At 31.3% G+C, this 20,091-nt stretch overlaps 1 protein-coding gene across 1 annotated transcript in view; it reads left to right on the top strand.

The window, feature by feature from the left end:
* The first annotated feature begins 280 nt into the window (after window positions 1-280).
* The window catches only part of LOC137921470 (thrombospondin type-1 domain-containing protein 4-like), a 54,916-nt gene continuing 35,105 nt past the window's right edge, over window positions 281-20,091 (top strand). Inside the window, exons 1-4 of the mRNA XM_068764240.1 lie at window positions 281-311; window positions 13,909-14,132; window positions 17,294-17,360; window positions 17,956-18,071. Of these exons, the coding sequence (XP_068620341.1) occupies window positions 14,083-14,132; window positions 17,294-17,360; window positions 17,956-18,071 (233 nt within the window). The 5' untranslated portion in view covers window positions 281-311; window positions 13,909-14,082. The remainder of the gene's footprint in view (window positions 312-13,908; window positions 14,133-17,293; window positions 17,361-17,955; window positions 18,072-20,091) is intronic.

The raw sequence follows: 20,091 nt of genomic DNA on the forward strand, positions 1-20,091 counted from the left end.
GTATTCAATTTTTTTCATAGTGGTTAATTGCTTGTATGTTTGTTGCATTTTGTTCTTTTATGCTCCTAAAGTACGGTAGTGAGGTACACGGCCCTTTTTCAAACGGTTGTAGGGCGCTTTGCGTGTCAGTTGTGGTTCGTACACGGGCCGAGCACTGCATGGAAAATCTGGTGCATTGTTACAACAAAGATTCTCGCATAATTTGCCACTCATAATTTTTATGCGTTCAAATTTTTTTCAAGTAATATCGCAATGAAATTAATATTTCGTTTTTTGCTGTGAAATTTATATGACAATATTGGTGAAAATAGGTAAGTAATATATAGCACTCTATTTCTTACTTACATCAATATTTTTAAGTTGTTAATAAACTCGAAATCTAGATAAATAATATTTATTGCATTTAACATAAGCATTTATATCGCTTCTTACATTACATTTTACAGCGTATACTTTTACTTTTAACAATACCGTGGTAACTGAAATTATGGTTACTCACAGTAGAGCTACACTAACATTTTATGGTGATTTTCTTCTGAATCGATTGAAGAGGAAGTTGAGATGTCGCATCGTAAAACTGAAACATCCAAATCGTCTATCGGCCGGTTGTTTGCACTAGCGATGCGAGCCACGTGCATGATAACAGGTTATTCAGTTTAAGACCTGCGATATATTATCGGTGGAAGTAATTTAACTACTATTATATCATTATAATTATGTATTCTTTGAGTTATAACGATTTTCATGTACGAGAATGATCGAGAATTGTATCGTTTTTAATTTGGTAAATATATTAATTTTAAAGTGATTAAAAATATTTGTAAAAATTTCACGACTATTTTTAGACTTGTTTTCTCTTTATTTATTTCGAAGTCCGTTACAACTGACAAATTATAAAGATTAAGGATAGTATGCCTATGATTATTTATAAATTACAATATTTATTATTAATGTTTTTAATGATTTTATAAAAAACTTACAGTTTCTTATTTATGATATAATTAATTTTTTCAAATAAGTTTCTCATAAAAATCGAAATCTTAACAAGTTTAACTATTTAATTTTATTTAGTAATATGTTTAATTTATTTATAAAAGGTGAGTAAAAATTTTGTATAATTTATTTAATATTGACATTTTTCATACACGCTTTTAGCTCGTTAAACATAATGGTTGTTATATATATCTATTTTTTATTGTTATAAAACAATTTTAATTTTATATTGATCCCCGTTTGCAAAGTAATATATGTTTTTATTTATGATAATTTAGATTGCCGATACCAAACCTATTGACCATATTTATTTTTTAGGTATCCCTAGTTTATATATTTTAACGATAGAAATTTTTAACAATGAATTTTTAGATCCATTTTGCTTTTGAAACAGGAATTAAAATAAAGCAATAAAATTGTTTTAGGTTCTAGAATTCTAGTTCTAGATCTTGTTGTGTTTGGAATTACGATAAGTAGGAGTTCATATCGCATGACAATCTAACACGTGTTTTAGCTGAGATCTGTCGTCGACTCCAATCCGTTAATGTTTTACGATTCCCAGCCATATGTTACCGACGTACTAGACGGAAATTGTATAGAGCACTTGCTACAATTACAGACGAACGTAATCGTAAGAGGTTGTATGTTATTATTTTTTTTTTCATAAAATTAATTAATGGTAGCGTAAAATTGTTCGATGTTTTAGAATTGAATACTGAGTAATTATTTTAAGATTAAGATTTTTCAGTCTCAAAGTACAAACTTCCGTGTACAAAATTATTATATTTTTGCATCTTATACATGCACGAATCCTAATAACTGTAGCTTTTTTAATACAAATGATCGTCGTTTCAATCCATAGACGCCACTGTCTATGAGGGAATGTACCATAATCGCCACGCATGGCTGGCGGGTAGGCGATCGCAGTGAGGTATTATGGTATGCAAAGGACTTTGCTGGTTATTTTTGGGAAACTTGTTTATGTGTAGTAGCTATGTAATTAACGCGAAGAGTGCAACATCTCGGGAATCGAACCCTCAACCTATAATCGCAGATCTCAGTTCTCTACCGCTAGGGTACCACTGCTCGATATAAATATTATACGAAGATACAAAAGAGATACAAAAGTATTTTTTAACATTCATTGATTTGATCAATAATTACTTAAACTGATATAATTTTTTTAAACATATTATGTAAATATCAGCTTAGCTTAGTTTCGTGCTTGTAGAACCTTTAATTCGAATTAGAACCTTCAATCTTTGGACTACCACAATTATTTCTATAATCTTTATTTCTTTGAATAAATTATTTTACAAATCATCTTTTTGTAAACATATTTACATTATTCTTTTTTGACTATGACCGGTACCTACTTTTTTAGGGTAGAAATTCTTAGAAATACAGACAGTTGGTTATTGTTTATAACAAAAAATTGTATTTGTTACAATTAAAAACTTAATGATTACTTTTAAAGAAGGCCTTTCAAAAATAAGTATATACTGTGATGGCTCTCCTATGAACACTTAAATGTAAATATTATTATAAAAATATAATTTTCAACATTAACAGCTTCTGAAATTAATTAATGAATGTTTGAAATCACTTAAAATATATTATAAATTACATCATTAATAAGACTATAGAAAATAAAAAAAAATGTTAAGGATTAACTAGCATTAAAATTTGTATTTTCCAATATTCTTGGATGTTATGCCGAACAAAAATAATTACTGCATCGTTATGTTGAAGGAGCGTAACTAATGCGGTACAGTGTACACGGCTGGAAGACAGGAAGAAAACTCGACACCGCCCTGCTAATGGCACGCTGCGTATGTGCACTTGCGACGTGCACAACTTTGGCATTAAATTACGTCTAGAACACGTCGATAGCTTTCGCTACGAATAATTAAGAACATTATATATAGATTCTTCCATGACCAAGCTACAACATATGACATGTAAATTTTTTTTTTATGATTATTTCGTATATTTTATAAAGAGATGAAAGTTATAACGCTACCGCATAGTAAGAGTTTAATCGAGCGATACATCGGGTGGCCGTTCAATCGTGTGAGTACTCAGTGAGAACGGATTGAACGTCACAAAGCTCTGCGCGGTCCACTCAATATTGTGATAATGTTGTTAGTGTATATATCTATAGAGCTGCAATAACCATTGATATAAATTGAAAATAAATTTAACATAAAACATTTCAATATTTAAATAATTGTATAATAAATCTGTGTGATTATTTATTATCATTTTCAGTCGTTTGTTATATTAATATTCCAGAACTTAGCAGCATCTCGAATTCTCCTGAAAGGCAGAACTGTTTCATGTACAAATTTAATTCCCTTTTGAAAGCATTTTGTAAGTATTTAATGTTTTTATGTTCACGGATACTTTCGCTCCGTGAACTCAATTCCGATGAAACTATAAAAGCTCCGAGTTAACAGCGTCAACATCTACCGAGAATAAGCAAGCATTTAATGCGTTTAACCAAATTTACCTGTATTTTTATATCAGTCACTTTCTAAAAAAATTTATACAAATTGACATTATGAAAAAATTTATTTGTTTAGTCTTATACAATTTCCATTACGGCTTACTTAAAGGTTGTCTCTGCCAGACGTTGTTGAGTGGCGCAGAAATAACAAGTCGACAGGTGTGTAAATGTAATGAAAAATAATTTTAAAAAACTTTTAAAAATCTACATACTATATGTACGTCGTAACTTTGCAGGAGTAGTGTTAGCTCAGCAACAGAAGACAGACTTAAGATCGTAGGTGGGTTTGATTCCCGGGATACAATCTTAGTTAATTCACACTTTGTGCATTAATAACATAGAGATTGCCACTGCTCACAAACAAGTTTCCAAAGGTCGGGCAGCAGCATCGTCTATGTGCTAAAAAGACATGATAATTTACACTTAAGTTAAATTTATTATCTAATTAGAGTACAATAATTTACTTGAATAAAACAAAAAAGCATAAAATATTTTAGATCGTCATTATCATTTCAGCTGTACACTGATGGACAAAGGCCTCCTCAAATACTTTCAATGTTAAAGTTGGCATTTATTCACGATAACAGCTCTAGATTAGAGCGCATCAAAAAATTTAATTGCGCCATCCTTGTCAACCGATTAATGTTAGACACGCTGTAAAATTTAATTTATTTACATATGTGTACATAGCTTGGCTGAGTGATTTTAGAGGCTCGGAAAACTAATGCTAACCAACATGCATAGTTATGTTATGAGGCCAACGGCACTATTCACCTTGAATTAGTGATGAACAGGTATATTTTAATTATATTATGTTAATGTAAGGACGACTGGCCCTCTATGTTTGTGGACGCACAGGTGGAAGCTTGTTAACATAGTGTTGTCGAAAGTATCATCTTGGTATTTATTATTTGTTCCTCATATTTATAATTCAGTGCCCAACATCACAATTGCCCGCTGTAAGGCGTGGGCCTCTCCCATAGTTCTCAACGATGCTCAGCCTTGAGCTGTCCGTTTCCTGTAACTTCCCGCAACGTTATCTCCTAAGTCCACCCAGTGGGGGCCGACCTGCACTGCGTCTGCGCGATATACCTCGCTTAGCGCCATTTCAGACAAGCAATTTATCAAACTACCTCAGTGACCTTGATTCTTTTGTGTATCTCCTCATTTCCAAATCAATCACGCATTGAATCATCCTGTATAACCCGCTTCTTTGCTCCAGTTTATTTTTAGCACGAGCGAAAGTGGCCATTAATTATTTTCTGTCCATAATTAAATTTTATTCATTAAAGTATAAATTGTTTGGTAATTCCAATTTTATGGAATTAAAAACAAATAATAAAACTTCGATGTTTAGTTTACAAGCTGTCAAAATGATAACTATATTAAATATAAAAAATTGCGTATTAATCTAAGCAAAGATTTTATTACGTATAAAAATTACTTTACTATACTATTACTTAATCACACTTATAAAGGCTCGTAAATTCACATACAGTTGTTTTATGGTTGCATAGATTCTGTTCTCGGGATTTAGAGATAGGATTGTGTTAGCGCGGGATCCCTGCGAGCGGTTGATTAAAACTGACTGCCGCTTAACGTCCGGCCACCATGCAGGAGGCCTCTCATCAAGACCGATAACATCTAAGCGCCGGAGTCCGCGCCGATGAATAGAGCTGATCTTTTTCAATGAGTTGTATAGCTTAGTGCAATTATACGTTTTACCCTTGCATAAAGGCATCATCATTTCATCTTTGATCTGTACTAAAGAATTTCTCTTTCACTTTTAATATTCAAATTGACACATATTTTACATAGTGAGTATTAAACAAAATGTTTCATGCTTTACTATTGATGTATTTTTTAAGTACTATACTGCGCAGTTAGAAGTAATACTATAATACTAAAAATAGTACTAAATATATTTATTTCAAACTTATCTTAATCTATGGATATCACATAGAATTTTTAAAAACAATATTTATGACTTTTTGACTGTGACGTTTAATATAGGGATATGATCCAAATCTGGAAAATTTGTGTGAGATGGTATAAATATATCTAGTCTTTTTTTTAAATATTTTATATACATATTGTTTTTAAATCGATTAAACGAGTTAATAAAATTAAATGCACTTTATTCTAGTATTATGAATAGTAAACGATAATAATTCGTGTGACGTGAAAAATGTACGTAAAATGTATATTAATCAACTGTGTTATTTCGAAATAGCATAAAAAGATTTAGGCGCTTTATAAAAATCAAGTTAATTAACACACATGTAAATAACAGATGAAATAAAGTGGTCTGTCTTTCAGATAATTGGATTAATCGATATTTGTCCAGTGAAACATTTTTAAATCTGTTAATCCAATAAATATAATGTCCACATTGACAATCGACATAGATCGAGTTTGGAACATGAAAGATTATAGGGTTTATTAACCTAATCCCCAAAAGCAATGCTTAATGTAAAAGTGACGTTAATACCTTTAGTGAATGTAAAATGTTGTCAACGGTAACGTAATCCTATTAACTTTGTATGTGGCTATAAATTTTTGTTATTTATATTTGTTGTGACTGTCGGGTAAATAATGGAAAAGATAAATCTGTGATGTTGTGGTTTGGCGCTTAAAAGACTAAACTCTTTTCAGACGATAGACGCCTAAAGATATATATGTTGAGATATGCTATAAACGCCAACCTTGGCAGGTAGGTTGGCGATGGCAGTGTGGTATTATGTTACGCATAGGACGCTGCTGCATGTTCTCTGGAAAGTTGTATGCTGTGGCAATCCTATATGATTAATGCAGAAAATGTGAATTATTTAAGATTGTATCCCGGTTAGCGAACCCGCGACCTACAATCGCATTTAACTTCTGTACCACTGGGCTAGCACTCCTCGTCACCTTTTTTCACCATCATTTATCTTAACTAATATTCGAAATATTTCAAAAGAGAGACAAAAATCATCAATCACGCAGGAATTTATTAGATAGTTCGATAATAATCAGTATATTTTTTATGTGAATTCAAGTAATTTACTTAGTATTGTTATTTATTTTTCATAACAATAGCTTTAAATTGGTTTGATGATTTGTGCAATGAGTGCATCATACTGTTTAAAAATATATGAGCCGTTAAATTTGGCATGAATAATAGGTGTAATGACTTTCATTGCAGTAATATAAACAAGGGTAGGGTTTAAAGCTTTTCCAATTTACATAATAAACAGTGTTTTATTCAGTTAGTTTCATTTAGTTCAACAAAATAATCATTAATTGGATTTCGAAATTACAACTAAAACAGATTTTGTGTCACCGCATAAAGTAATTTTAGATAAACGTACATTAGTGTACTCAATAAAGTAGCTAATTACCTTAACACGTAATTACGTTAAAACGCAAAGATAATCGAAAGCCTTTCTCGTTAGAAACTCTTTTATAATCTTTATGGAAGCTATGTGAATTTACGGACCACGTTTCATTGCATATAAGTATTTTATTTTTCTTTATAGGTGCGTAAGTTGGTTGTTTTTGCTTTAAATAATGAGATTAAAAAGAAAGAAAAAAATCCAAAAGAGTCTGATAATAAGCGATTGTTTAATTTCTTTTTTAAAAATTATAAATATTCCGTAGATAACTAAAGAAAATAAAACATTAGTATTATGTGCTTTAGACTAAAGTTTTATTTTTTGGGATACCTTACTTTTTCAGGGCAATGAAATATTCCCGCCGGATCCTTATCGGCTAAAACTCCTGGATATTATTTCGTTAAAACTTCTTCGTACACTACCGTTGTTTCAACGGCAGTGGCTTAGTACATCAACGTCCTACAGGGTATACAAGCAGTAGATCACGGATTAATTCGAAGGAGGACATGGTATAATGTCCTCTGATATATATTATATATATTCTTTCTCCCTCTCCTTTTGTAACATTACTGTCTTAAAAGCCTAATGAAACTAAAAATAACAATGGTAATACGATAATATCAAGCGATTTGAATTGATTCCATTTTAGAGACAATAAGAAGTTTTAATTGAGAGTTTATTAATATCAATTTTGTTCGCATTTCAGAACACGCAATATAAATGCCATTTCAATGTGTATGAGGTGTCGTTGACCTCCTGAAATCATGGGTGTTCCACAGTTATATGATTATGTCCAATAGTTGGCGATCGTTGCCGCCTGTTGACCCCTCAACTCTAGCAAGTAGCGACGAATATCTATTTACCGTCTATTTGTTATTGCCCTTGAAATGTCAATTTTTAAGCTTCAAAAATGTTTACGTAGTTTTTGTAAAAGAGTATTTAAAAATACTATTATGAATAATGAGAATACTAAATTAGTAATTTTATATCTATTTTCATTTTTTAACAATTATTTCATAACATCACTTTAGTTTTCCCGAACACAAACTTATAAATTTGTACGACGATTGTTATTATCTGCATCGTTATTATCACAATATTTTTAAAATGTAATTGTCTTGAAAAAAAAATTGTTTTTGTGTTCTATTTACAAACATTTGTGTGTTAATAACGAAGAGCAATTGATTTATGGTTTTTTATTTTAGTCAATATCATTAATACCATATCTTCGGTTGTTTCAAATTTATGGCTTTGAACGCTTCAATGGTAACATGTGATAGGAAAGTTATGGTTTTAAAAGCAAGAGTTTTACGTAACTATGTTAGAATTACTAGCGTGTTTTCGAAGCAATCTTGTGGTTTGACTTTTACCCAAACCGCGAGAAAACCTGGCGTATGTCAGTAGCTTTAGCGGCTTGCAGCTGATATGCGGTCTCCCAGACGACACACACGTCCGTCACTATTCTTACTTCATGTCATGTCAATCAAGCAGCTTGTTTTACCTATAGTAGTATGATAACAAGGTTTTTGTATTGTTAATATAAAACACTTAGCAGTTTTTGCTGATTATAGGAAGACTGTTATAATGTATTAAAAACTTTGTTCGCGCGTATTATTTTTGATTTAGACTCGAGAATTGCTTTATCGATGTAGTTAAAGCAGGTATGTACACCTTTATATAATTGAATAAAATTTAAAACATTTTCTTAAGATTAAATAAAAACCCAGTAGGTCAGACTTTATGTCTATGAGGTCAGAGGTAGGTGCCCTTACTGGAAGTTCACTAACAGGCGATAATTGGACCCTAACTTCCAACGTTCATGTTACTAATTCGCTTTTATTTGAATAAACAGTTATAAGCCATCTACATTGTCGTTTATTGTTTGAGAGATGTGGCATTGTAAATAATTACGTGTTTTATTTATTGTTAATTACTAGCTTTTTTCATATGGAGCGCAGCAAAAGTTGATGAAATACAATGTATGTTAATCATGTTTGTTATACATAAAAGATATGGTTAAATATTTTATAACTAAATTACGAAAAATAAACTGAGAGCTTGCTATTTAAACAACAGATGACATTTTGTTCAAGAATAAATATGGCGTTTATGGAAGATATTGTCAACAGTATATATTGTATGCTTTATATTATTTTTTAATTTGGTTATCAACTGCCTAATAATTATTAAGTGTTGCAAATGGCTAAGGTGTGAAATGGAGAACGTCGAATGTTAACTTACACATATTTTTACAACTGTTATCTAGTATCTAATGGAACAAAGTGAAATAGGCCGTGTAGGGGACAATAAAAATTTATCAGCGTTGTAATAGACGACTTTGCGGCGAAGTAATGAAATACTATGGGTATTAGTAGACCACCAAGAGTGACGGTGAAAGGAAAGCACGCCTTGTTAGCCAACGATGTATTGTGGGAATTTGAAGACATTAAAAACAACTTCGATTTCGAATATATTAGAGAATAATGTACTTAATCGAGTAGGGGTGGCTAACCTGGCCGCGAGTCACATGCGGATCTTTGAAGGATATTTGTGGCATTTTGTATGATTATATATATAAAAAAATATTACTGTGAAATTCAGACATCGATCAATATTAACTAAGTAGCGACCGAAAAAATTACTAAGAAGTTCTGTCACCAATAACTCATAAAAATTTAAAGAATTATGAAAAGAAGTAAAATAAACGTATTTAATATTTAAAATACCTACGTATTATTTACTTTTATTATATGCTGCCATTTTAATAACTTTTAATGACATAATCAATAACGTTTTGCAAAGTATTTCAAATTTTGAAAAATGTTTAGGACTATATAGAAGCGTAGCCAACCCTGTGGTAGAGTATGTTTTTGGTCTTTTTAAAAGAAAGTTAATGATCGCAATAATCTTAACAAGTAACTTCTTAAATTAAAATTTATAGGCTCTCAGGTGTAAGACTTTAAATCAACACTTTTATAGTAATTAGTTGGCAGTTATTTTCATTACAAAGATTGACGGTACAGCATTAATTGTTTTATTAGTTAAAATGTCTAAACATTAATCAAAGTGTTATTATTTACGACAACACGTTCAGTGTCATGATGTGTCTATTGTTTATCTGAATCCTAACAATACGTGATTGCTATCGACGTTTATGTATTCCTAACAATTGGATGACGAATGAGATTTTTACAGTTTGAGCAACTGAAGATCGATACTCTGTCGATACATAACAATTATCAGTTGTGATGCGAACTATATCGTTGTGTTTTATGGCCGATCAATAACAGTCGCAAATATTTGTACAGTTTGAATTTGAGTGTGAATAATTATAATTTGTATGTATGTGCGTGTTTTTTATTAATAATAAAATATTAATTATGATATATATATATATGGGGTGACCGGAAAGTAAGGTCGATTTCTTAAATTAAAATCCTACGAAGACATTTTTAACAAGTTTTTATTTCTATTCAAAAATATATTCACCTTCGTTATCAACAACCTTTTGCCATCTATTATAAAATGTCTTCCAAGTACTTAATGAGCTACCAAATGACAATCAAATACCGACATGCGTAGAAACGACATTACTTTTCGCCTAATATTATACATTAGACATGTAGTTACATTTTAATTTTTTTGCCAATGTGTAGAAACTCGGTAATCAATAAATTATTACCTACGCTGGGCTCTTTTGCTTATAATAAACGTGTTAATAGCCATAAAATTGTTGTTATTACATATTAAAAACTGTGTTTTTTTAATAAAATGAGACTTAAAACGCATAACTTGGTTTTGATATTTAATCTGCGCTTATATGTATGCAATGCAATTTTTGTATGACAATTTACGCTGAAGTTTATATAAAAAGACGTGTTTTATTGAAAGTAAGTTATGAATAAATTTTAATGATTTTTATGTGAATAAATTCATAAAATATATATGATTTTTTCGATATGATTTACTAAAAACATTTTAGTCTGTACACGATAGTAATGAATTATTATTTTAATGAAAATATTTCAAGAATTAACTTAAGTTATTGGTTTATCGAGGCCTTTTCTAATTTAGATATCTTTAAAGCTCTTTTATTTGAACTCATGTAGTTAGAGCTGCCAGTGTAACGAAAGCGATTATTTCACACCAGGATTCACCGGTAGAAAAGCAATCTTCATTCAATCCGATTTTTTCTTTACAAGTCATAGATGTACCGTCCAGTCCAGTAGTTTAAAAGCAACCTGCACGAGCGTACATCGCTCTGGCTTGCTGTGGGTTCTGGCCCTACGCGTTTGCCCTCGAAAAAAAAGGCTTCACCTTAAAGTGTTTTATTTAGTTCTCTGTATCCTAAATTCAAAATAAGAATTAAAAAATGTGAATCGCATTTCGAGAGGTAAGAGCTAATAAACTGTTAACAAAGTGTATTCGTTTAACATTAATTAAGCTTATTAACTAAATTTTAAAAAAATTAAGATAATTTTTGGGAATCTATTTTTCTCAAATTAAAATATTCCTTACGACAACTATTCTTAAAAAGTAACTATTTTAATTAATGTGATGTGAAGGTTTATCGATTGATTATCAAACGATTTTGATATATTTGCCATTATCCATAAAATAATAAAATTTCTTTTTGATGTACAGAGATTTCATTCATTCATTTTAATGAACTTTTTATGGCGCGTGCTACATGAAAGAGCATCGAAACGGTTGCATGAGTCGACCTAAAACTTTCGTTTTATTTACCTTAGCAATGTTACCACAATGATACGGAGCGGCCTCATTTATCCCATTTAGTGTCTGGAGTATATTCAGAGTTTAATCTATTGCATTACCTTCTGATGTTCTATAAAATATGTTCGCTATTCGCACAAATTAGTATTCCTTTTTAGAAATACAGTATTGTTTTTTATGTATTAATTTTTGTAGTAAAGTCTCGATTCTCAAAATGATCATCATTTAACGGAAATTTAACGGATTGCGGTTCTTTCTTAAAATGTTATTTATAAATTTAACGAAAACAAATTACCAGTTTATTCAGCATTCGTTAGAAATAAGTATTCTAATAATTAATAATTGCTATATGGTTAATTTTAATTATATTTAAAATGTTAGCTGCAATGAACGAATATATTACGGAATAAACGTTTCTAATACATTATTCAAGGTAAATTATTTTCAATCGTTAAGAAATTTGACATCATGTTTCATATAGCTTTTAGTTATTTAATATTTTTAAACCATTCACTAATTTTCTTTGCAGTGAAAATTTTAAATAATTAGCTTATTTCCAAATATTTAACTAACTTTGATTCAAAGGTTGATTACATGAATGGTATTATCATCAAGTTTTACTATTTCAAAATTCTTGCAAACTCTTTTGTTATTAAAAAAAAAAATTATCTCATTCCTACACACTACGGCCACCGTGGTTCATCAGCGATAGTGCAGTATGGCGTAAGCCTTTATCAGCTAAATCATCTGAACACCTACCGTTATTGTTTACTTCCACAGATAATGTATATTTTACACTCATATTAAATTCAACACTGATTAATTAAGCAATTTGATTGTCTGGACTTTTAAATACTATAATTTTCAATTTATTGCCGTTGTTGGGTTATAATAATATTATACCTGTAGAGGTGGTCTATGTCTAGTAGCGGACGTTGTATGGCTGATAACATGGTGAAATTATATTGATACATTAAGAGTAGTCTACTATCGTTATCATGTCAGCCGAAGAAGTCCGCTATTGGGCATAAGCCTTCCCTGTAGATGTTCAATAGAATGGTTAAGAACCGGTCCGTCTACCTTGTGTCATGCCAACTGTAACTTCAGCTTGCCAAACCGCTAGGATATTTCGGTAACTTTGCTTTGTTTATAAATCTCCTCAAACCTGAATCAATGTCGTAGAAAAATCCCAAGCATAGCCATCTGCATGGCTTTTTAAGTGTCTATGGGCTTATAAATTATTGAATAATTCCAAAGGAATACAGTTTTTATAAAATATAACTTTTTTATAACCCGTAATTAAAGTTAAACAATAAAGAAATGTAACATAAATAAATAAGCACAATAATAAAAAAAACTTGGTTTAGTTTATTGGTAAAATACATTTCGTAATTATTATTGCTTATTATTATTAGTTAAATTATTTTATAAAACCATGGAGTCTTTTTGCATCTTTTTTTGTAAGTAGGTTATGTAGAAGTTTATAGAAGGCTTAAATTATTAACCCTTAACTCTGTGTTCAGCAATAATTGTTGATTATTATTCGAAAACATTAATTATTTAATCTTATATGACCCGATCGATTCAGAAGCTTAAGACAATAATTTTCATCTAACAGTTGGCATGAGTCACCGCTCTCACGGTGCATTGTTTGTTTCTTATCTTATTACTTCCTCTTTCTCAGGTATCCGAACGTTTGTTTAGTTATTAGGATATTTTTATTGAGTCACTGCCACGTTTCGTATGACCATAAATAAAGTTGTTTGGGGTTTTATTAGCTGATAAACCCTGACCGTAGATACGGATCTATTGTAATATCAAAGTGAGAAACGTTTAATCTTTAAATCTATTCTGCCCACTACGATTCCTTCTGGAGATGAAGACATGACGCATAGTTTTGCGTACGAGAGAGAATATATCTTTGTTATCACTTACTACGTGATTTTTATTATCTTTAACATTCTTCATAAATATTGGCTTTTTATTCTTACAAGTAAAAGTTATAACACGTTATATAGGAACCTATATACGGTAAACTTTTGTAGATACGTTAAAACTTGGTCGCCATTTACATTATTTATTTATAGTGTACACATAACATGCCAGACTATAATATTAAAAAGTTTGTTTTGCGTTATTATATACAATCTTACAAATGTGACATAAGTAATCGCACTATTACGGGCGTGCTGTGTTATTTGTCATTAGTACTTATTTACTGGATTATAAAAATGAATTATAATACTTACAACCTTTATCGTAACTCGTCTTTAAAATACCACTTTTTCTTTGTTTCAGATCATCTTCTGTGAATCAAGAGAGTTCAAACAAATTTTTGATTAGATAATTCGCAACTATCGCAGTCGCATGAGTAGATTGTATTATTTATTATATTTAAATAACAAATGTTTCTAATTTCTTTATTAAAATGGACAAGGGAAAGCTAAAATATTGGAATAGAAGTTTTCATTGATGAAAATGGAGCATCGAAGATATTTATTTTGGACAAATAAGTCCTGCTGGTAAGTAAGCATTTCCATTAAGTTATTTTTCATTTTAAGTATTTAAATCACTTTTTTCCTATTTAATTTGTTTCTCTTCTTCTTGGGGAAATAAGGAATATTTTGATGTACTATATCGTATTACACGTTTACCGAAAACATCTAAACAAAAAAAAATATAAGTCACTTCTTATCTTTTTCCCTTGGTTACGTGCTTTATAATAAATAAATCATATATTTAATTAAAATTTAATTTAAAACCTACGAATTATTTTTATTTATTCCTTAATAACATAACTTATCTCTGTTTATTTTCTTTAAAGATTCTTCGATCACACATTTGCGTTGCGTTCACAATACGGGTGTCTAGGCAAACAATACACTAGTTACCCGTCGAACTCTGTACTAATGTTTATTCACAACAAATATTTTTATACGTGCTCAAACGGTAAACCTTTTTTCCACATACACTTGAGACTCCTTAGAGAGTAAAAGTAAACAGAAATTATACGTTCCATTCACAGCGCACGCGCTTATTCAGGATTAAAAAAATAAGGTCAAGTGTCAAGTCCAGTCGTACCGACTGTCCTGGGCCGTGTGAACTTTTCCTACTAACTGTTTCCAATGATAAATCAATATAACATTTCGAGGCTTCACGTGAATGTTGTGATAGTCTTTTTTTATTCACTTAAAGCACACGTGTTTATGTATGAGTTATTGGTAGACGAATTTTTAGATGAATTATATTACAGTATCTAGCGCAACACGATTTTCAATATGAAGAAATCACGGTCTGTGATGTCATATTTTTATTTAGAAATATCTGACCTATATAGATTTTTTTTTCATGTCATTGACAGGAAGATTAAGGCGATTCCCTGACTTAAAAATAGAATGCAGAGAATACTAATGCTTTATCATCATCGCTTCAGCTATAGGACTTCCATTATTGAACATAGATCTCAACCATAGATTTAAACTGATAGGAAACGGCCTGTATCCAGTATCTTCCGAAGGAGTTTTCTGTTCACCTTGCGAACGTTCGTGGTTGCCACTCCTGAACATTAAGGCCCCGCAATTTGTTCTGCGCGCTTTGTGGTCTGCTCACTGTGACTACAACTTGCTATTTCCCTGAGCTATATCGGTAACTTTCGTTTGTCTATCGATCACTAAATTCTTAATTCGTATAATAAAACGTAATCGTTTCAACGCTTTCCAAGTCTCTTTGTTGTTGAGTTTTCCGATGTATATACTTACACCTAAGAAACATACCAAGTGACAGATTATACGTGAGTTAATGCAATAATGTTCAAAATAAATTATTAGTTCAAAATCACGCAATAGTTTAATTAGTGTCATAAAAGCAGTTCGAGCAAATAAACGCTTTCTTATTACTAACTAGTAAGATGAATTGTCTTATATTATAATTGTTTTAGTACTGTTTTCGGTGAATCCATAAGTCGACAATAAGAAATTCAAACACTTACCAATACAACATTTTGACAGTTTAAGTTTTTTTTGAGATCAGATTTTATTTTCAAATTTGGTATTTTGATATGTAAGTCGTTAATAATTTACGCGGGAACAGTACGCCGCTATAAACATTAACGCTATATTTAAAGAGTAACATTTTTGGCTTTGTGGGCCGAAGGCGCGTATTAACATAAAAATAACGGCGACCGGCACTTAATAAACCACTTAAGACGTTCATTAGGGCGTTCTACAGTCGTTTGATCGTTTTAATGTGGAGTGCGACGCGGGTGCACTCGGCTTTCTTCGAGAGCGTATCGTCGCGGCTACGAACTTCTAATGGAGTTGTCAGATTGTGCAACTTTCGCTGGAACTGTGTGGGTGCCATAACCCTTTAGGGATGCCAACGTTGAACTATGTACTCACAACTGTATTTAACACCAATTTAAGTTAAGGATGCTTTTACTAATGTGACCGGTAGACATCTTAGATCACCTGGACTAACTAACTAATTTCATCTCGCCTGACTGCTCGAGACACTAAAATTTCTTTAGGACCACAGCTCGAAGTTAATTTTTTTTTATATATTATTTTGCAGGTCTGATATTATTTTTGGTTAAGGCATGGCTAATTTTTTCTAAGTTATTTAACAGATATATCTTCTTTTGAGATAGACAGGTTATTTTCAACTTGGCTATTGTTGATGCTTAAGAGAAGGCAATAAATAGTTCATTAATACGTTATAGGAATAAATTATCTGCTGGACAAAATTCAGTAACTTTTGATGACTTATAAATGACCTTTGTATTATTAAAAAGTTGTAAAATTCCGTAGACGAAAGAAAGTTACAGAAATTGCCCAGCATATTGGCAAATAAAAATGACATTGGACATTGCGCTATATAGTGCATGGAAGAAAATGTCATTAGCCCCTAAAATCTACAGAATGGAGACCACAGACGCAGAATAGGATATTTATCTACAATGTAGACAGACTAAAAATTTGACCGCTAGTCGGCCGCTTCCAACGAGTCTTATTACAAATCTTTAGACGAGGTCTAGGTTCAGGAGTAAGTTTCCGATGCTTCAAATGATGTCGATTGGGAATACATAACGTGTGCCCGATTCTTGTTTAGTTTTCTTGATGTTTAAGCATATAATTCGATCATGATATGGATTCGTAAAAAGAATATGAACATAAAAATATTACAACACGCTGTTTTGTCTATTTAAAAATAACACTTTTAGTCGTGGTTTTATCGTGCCATGTTTTTTTAATATCTAGTCTTTTTTTTATAAAAAATAACTTAAAATTGTTTAGCCCCTTCACGATAACTTTCCGACCTCGAATTATTAACCTAACCTGTTTATTGTATCCCCCCCTACTGCAAAATTTTAATTATTAAAAGCTGTTCTAATTTTTTTATAATGTATGCTCTGTAGGCGATATGTCATGAGAAATTTAAAAAAGTGTAAATTTTATAATTTTTCAAACAAGCTTTTATGTTTAAATTTAAATGACATATATTAATCAATGAATTTCTTGATGTTGAAATTTTTTAATACGTTTAAGACTGTCTTTGACGAAATAAGAACTATTTGAACAGCAAATACAGGCTTTTAGCTGAACTGATTATTCTTATAAAGTTTGTTCCACAAAATTTTACTAGCAAAAAAAAAAGGAAAAAACCAAAAAATGTTTTTTTTTTTCAGGGCTGCTGTAATCATGCAGGTGGCCACGATTACTATGGCTGCAAATACCGCAGCCGATTCCTTACAGGTAAATATTAATTATTTTGAATATTCTAATCCTATTGCATTGTAGAATTTTTTTTTTCGTTTTTCTTTTGTAAAAGTTGCAATAAAATCTCTTTTGTCATACTGTTTGTGTCTGGCTCATTTTGACACCCGTATTAATCGTCATCTGTTTAAAAATACAAAAAGCGAATACGCTTAACCGTCTTTACTTTATTGTTTTCTTTGTGGTTAAAATAAGTTAATAACACGAAATTAATTCGCTATTTAGAAATATCGTTACGAAAAACGACAGAAGCAGTCAAGTCCAAATTGTGATATTTATGAATTTATAATTAAACTTTTTTATCAATTAAAAGTATTCGTTATTAGTGTTAAAGCATTAAAGGGGTGAATGTATTTTTTTGACAGCAAAACATTTTTATACACCTATTTCCAATAACCCTGTATAAAGTAATCTCTCTGAAATATGTTACAAATAATTTATTTTCTTTTGGTATGCGACAGGCCAATAACTTTTGACACTACAAAGTTTGCAAAGAGAGATAGTAAATGAAAGGTTATTTTATAATGGTTGAAAAATCTTTTCAATATAATATGTTAATAAAATTATATTTCAGGCCTTAGAAGAATCTTTAACAAGCGCGTACGCTTGGACTTCGTGGGGCAGCTGGGGCCCTTGCTCTATGACCTGTGGTGGTGGTGTGGCCGTGCAAGAACGAGAGTGTTTACCAAGGTAAGGGAAGTAAAAAATGACTATAGCAAAATATCATGAAATACCCAAGCACAGTTTTTAAAATTTTACTCTTATATCCTAAAGTAGATTTGTACATGATGTATAGATGAACTATATCATAGGTGATATTTATTATAATAGCTTCGAAACCGCCGTACCGGGCCTTTGGAGTTCGCGCAGCCAGACAGGGGGGAAAATATTGGCCGCTCTCTTCTATCTAATGCTCTTTTTTCCTCGACCCGCACCATAACGCACTTTACTATGGCGCGGTGTTTCGGCACCGGTAGCACAATAATGTGTTAAATTTATACTACTTAAAAAAATTGAAACGCCACTTTCAAACTAGAGTACGTTTGATAATTATCATTTCATCGTCATTATATTACATGATGTGGACATCAGCTGTGGACAGCTGAACATAGACCCTCCATATTTTAAATATGATCGGTAGGAATCGGCTCTGCCTCCGTAATCTTCCTATGACTTAAACAAGGTCGTCTGTCCATGTTGTGAATTTTATTATTAGAATTAAATTAAATTTGCATTTAATGTTTGCGAATACTATTTTACAAACATTAAATGGATCTTAAGTAACTTTTATTAATTGCCGACATAATATGTCCGAGTAAAGGTCCTTTGTGAAGTTAATGAATTTATATTATATCCCAAGCTCAGTCCGCTTAATGTGTTACAGAAACTGCAGGCGTGTCACCTACACGCACGTAATATACGGTTTGTGTTGAAAACCATAACTCTTCTTTATTTACGAGCCCCGCCATTCATATTTCTTGCAAACTATTTTGTATATTTACGTAAGAAAGCTCCTGTACGCTGTTTAGTTTGTTTTATTGCGTTTAACGCAATTATATGACAGATTTAGAACAATGATAATCACAAAACTTTTTACTACAGCTTAAAATAAAACAATAAAAATGGTATTCTTTTTAACAAAAATTAAACTGTATATCCATTTTCAACTCCTATCGTTAGATGAACGCACGTTATTGCTTGTATTAATAATGTTCATCTAATTGTTGCCTGGAAGAAATAAGGTTTTACGATAAGACCTCCATTGGATTTTATTTAGCGTTTTACGAGTAATTTAGTTTATGTAATGTTGATATAAAGAGTAAATAAAGTAATAAAATAAAACGACAAGGTTATTATGGTGTATAATAGTATAAAATTCCCTCGTGGACAAGGATAAATGACGCCCTGCGTTCCTGTGACTTCCAAGGTAGTGGCACAGCAGAGAATCGATAAGATCAAAACTAAAGATTAAAATAAGGTGTCGGGTAAGCCAACAAGAAAACACAAGTAAAATGTAATAAAAGAGTAAAATCATCTATTTTAATTTATTAATCTATGATTATGGAAGGTATAAATAACAATTGCAAACTTAGATTGTAAATAAAGGGAATAAATAAATACATGCAGTGATATAAGAAGCAAATGTAATCAGAAATGTAGACGAGGGAAGGGAAGTCGATGGGTAAAAGAAGATCAAATCGTGAAGAACGAATGATTTTGTGAAGAATATGAAGAAGATTGTAAAAAAATATATATTTATTCCCGAAATTTAACGTCCCTGCCCCACACATGACAGAGGAATATTAAAAAATATATGGTATAGCGTAAAAATGGCGTCTAAAATGTTTTTTTATATATTAAAATGCTTTGCGGCTCTTCGAATCTTATAAGGTATGAATTAAAAACAAGGTACCATTAAATTATAGATGAGTATTCAAGAAATTCGCTAGAATAAGTGCCTGTTGCCCATCGTGGGGTCAGAGGTTAAAGATGCCCGCGCGACTCGACTCGTGTACTTACGGTTTTTATCGAGTAAATGATGGTAATGGAAACCCCGTAGCGCTAAGCCTGTAACAAGCTGTTATTGTAGTGGGAACTTTGATTGCTTGCACTCGCTGCCTTGATTGACACACATCAGTGCCGGTGTAGTTCGTAATGAGCCCGCGATTACTGTCAATTATATGTAGCGCCGTGCATGCGTGCTTATCCA

This window comes from Battus philenor, unplaced genomic scaffold (genome assembly GCF_028537555.1).
Source record: "Battus philenor isolate CCGP_79_NKW_IND1 unplaced genomic scaffold, ilBatPhil1.0.hap1 SCAF_19, whole genome shotgun sequence".
Taxonomy (NCBI): domain Eukaryota; kingdom Metazoa; phylum Arthropoda; class Insecta; order Lepidoptera; family Papilionidae; genus Battus; species Battus philenor.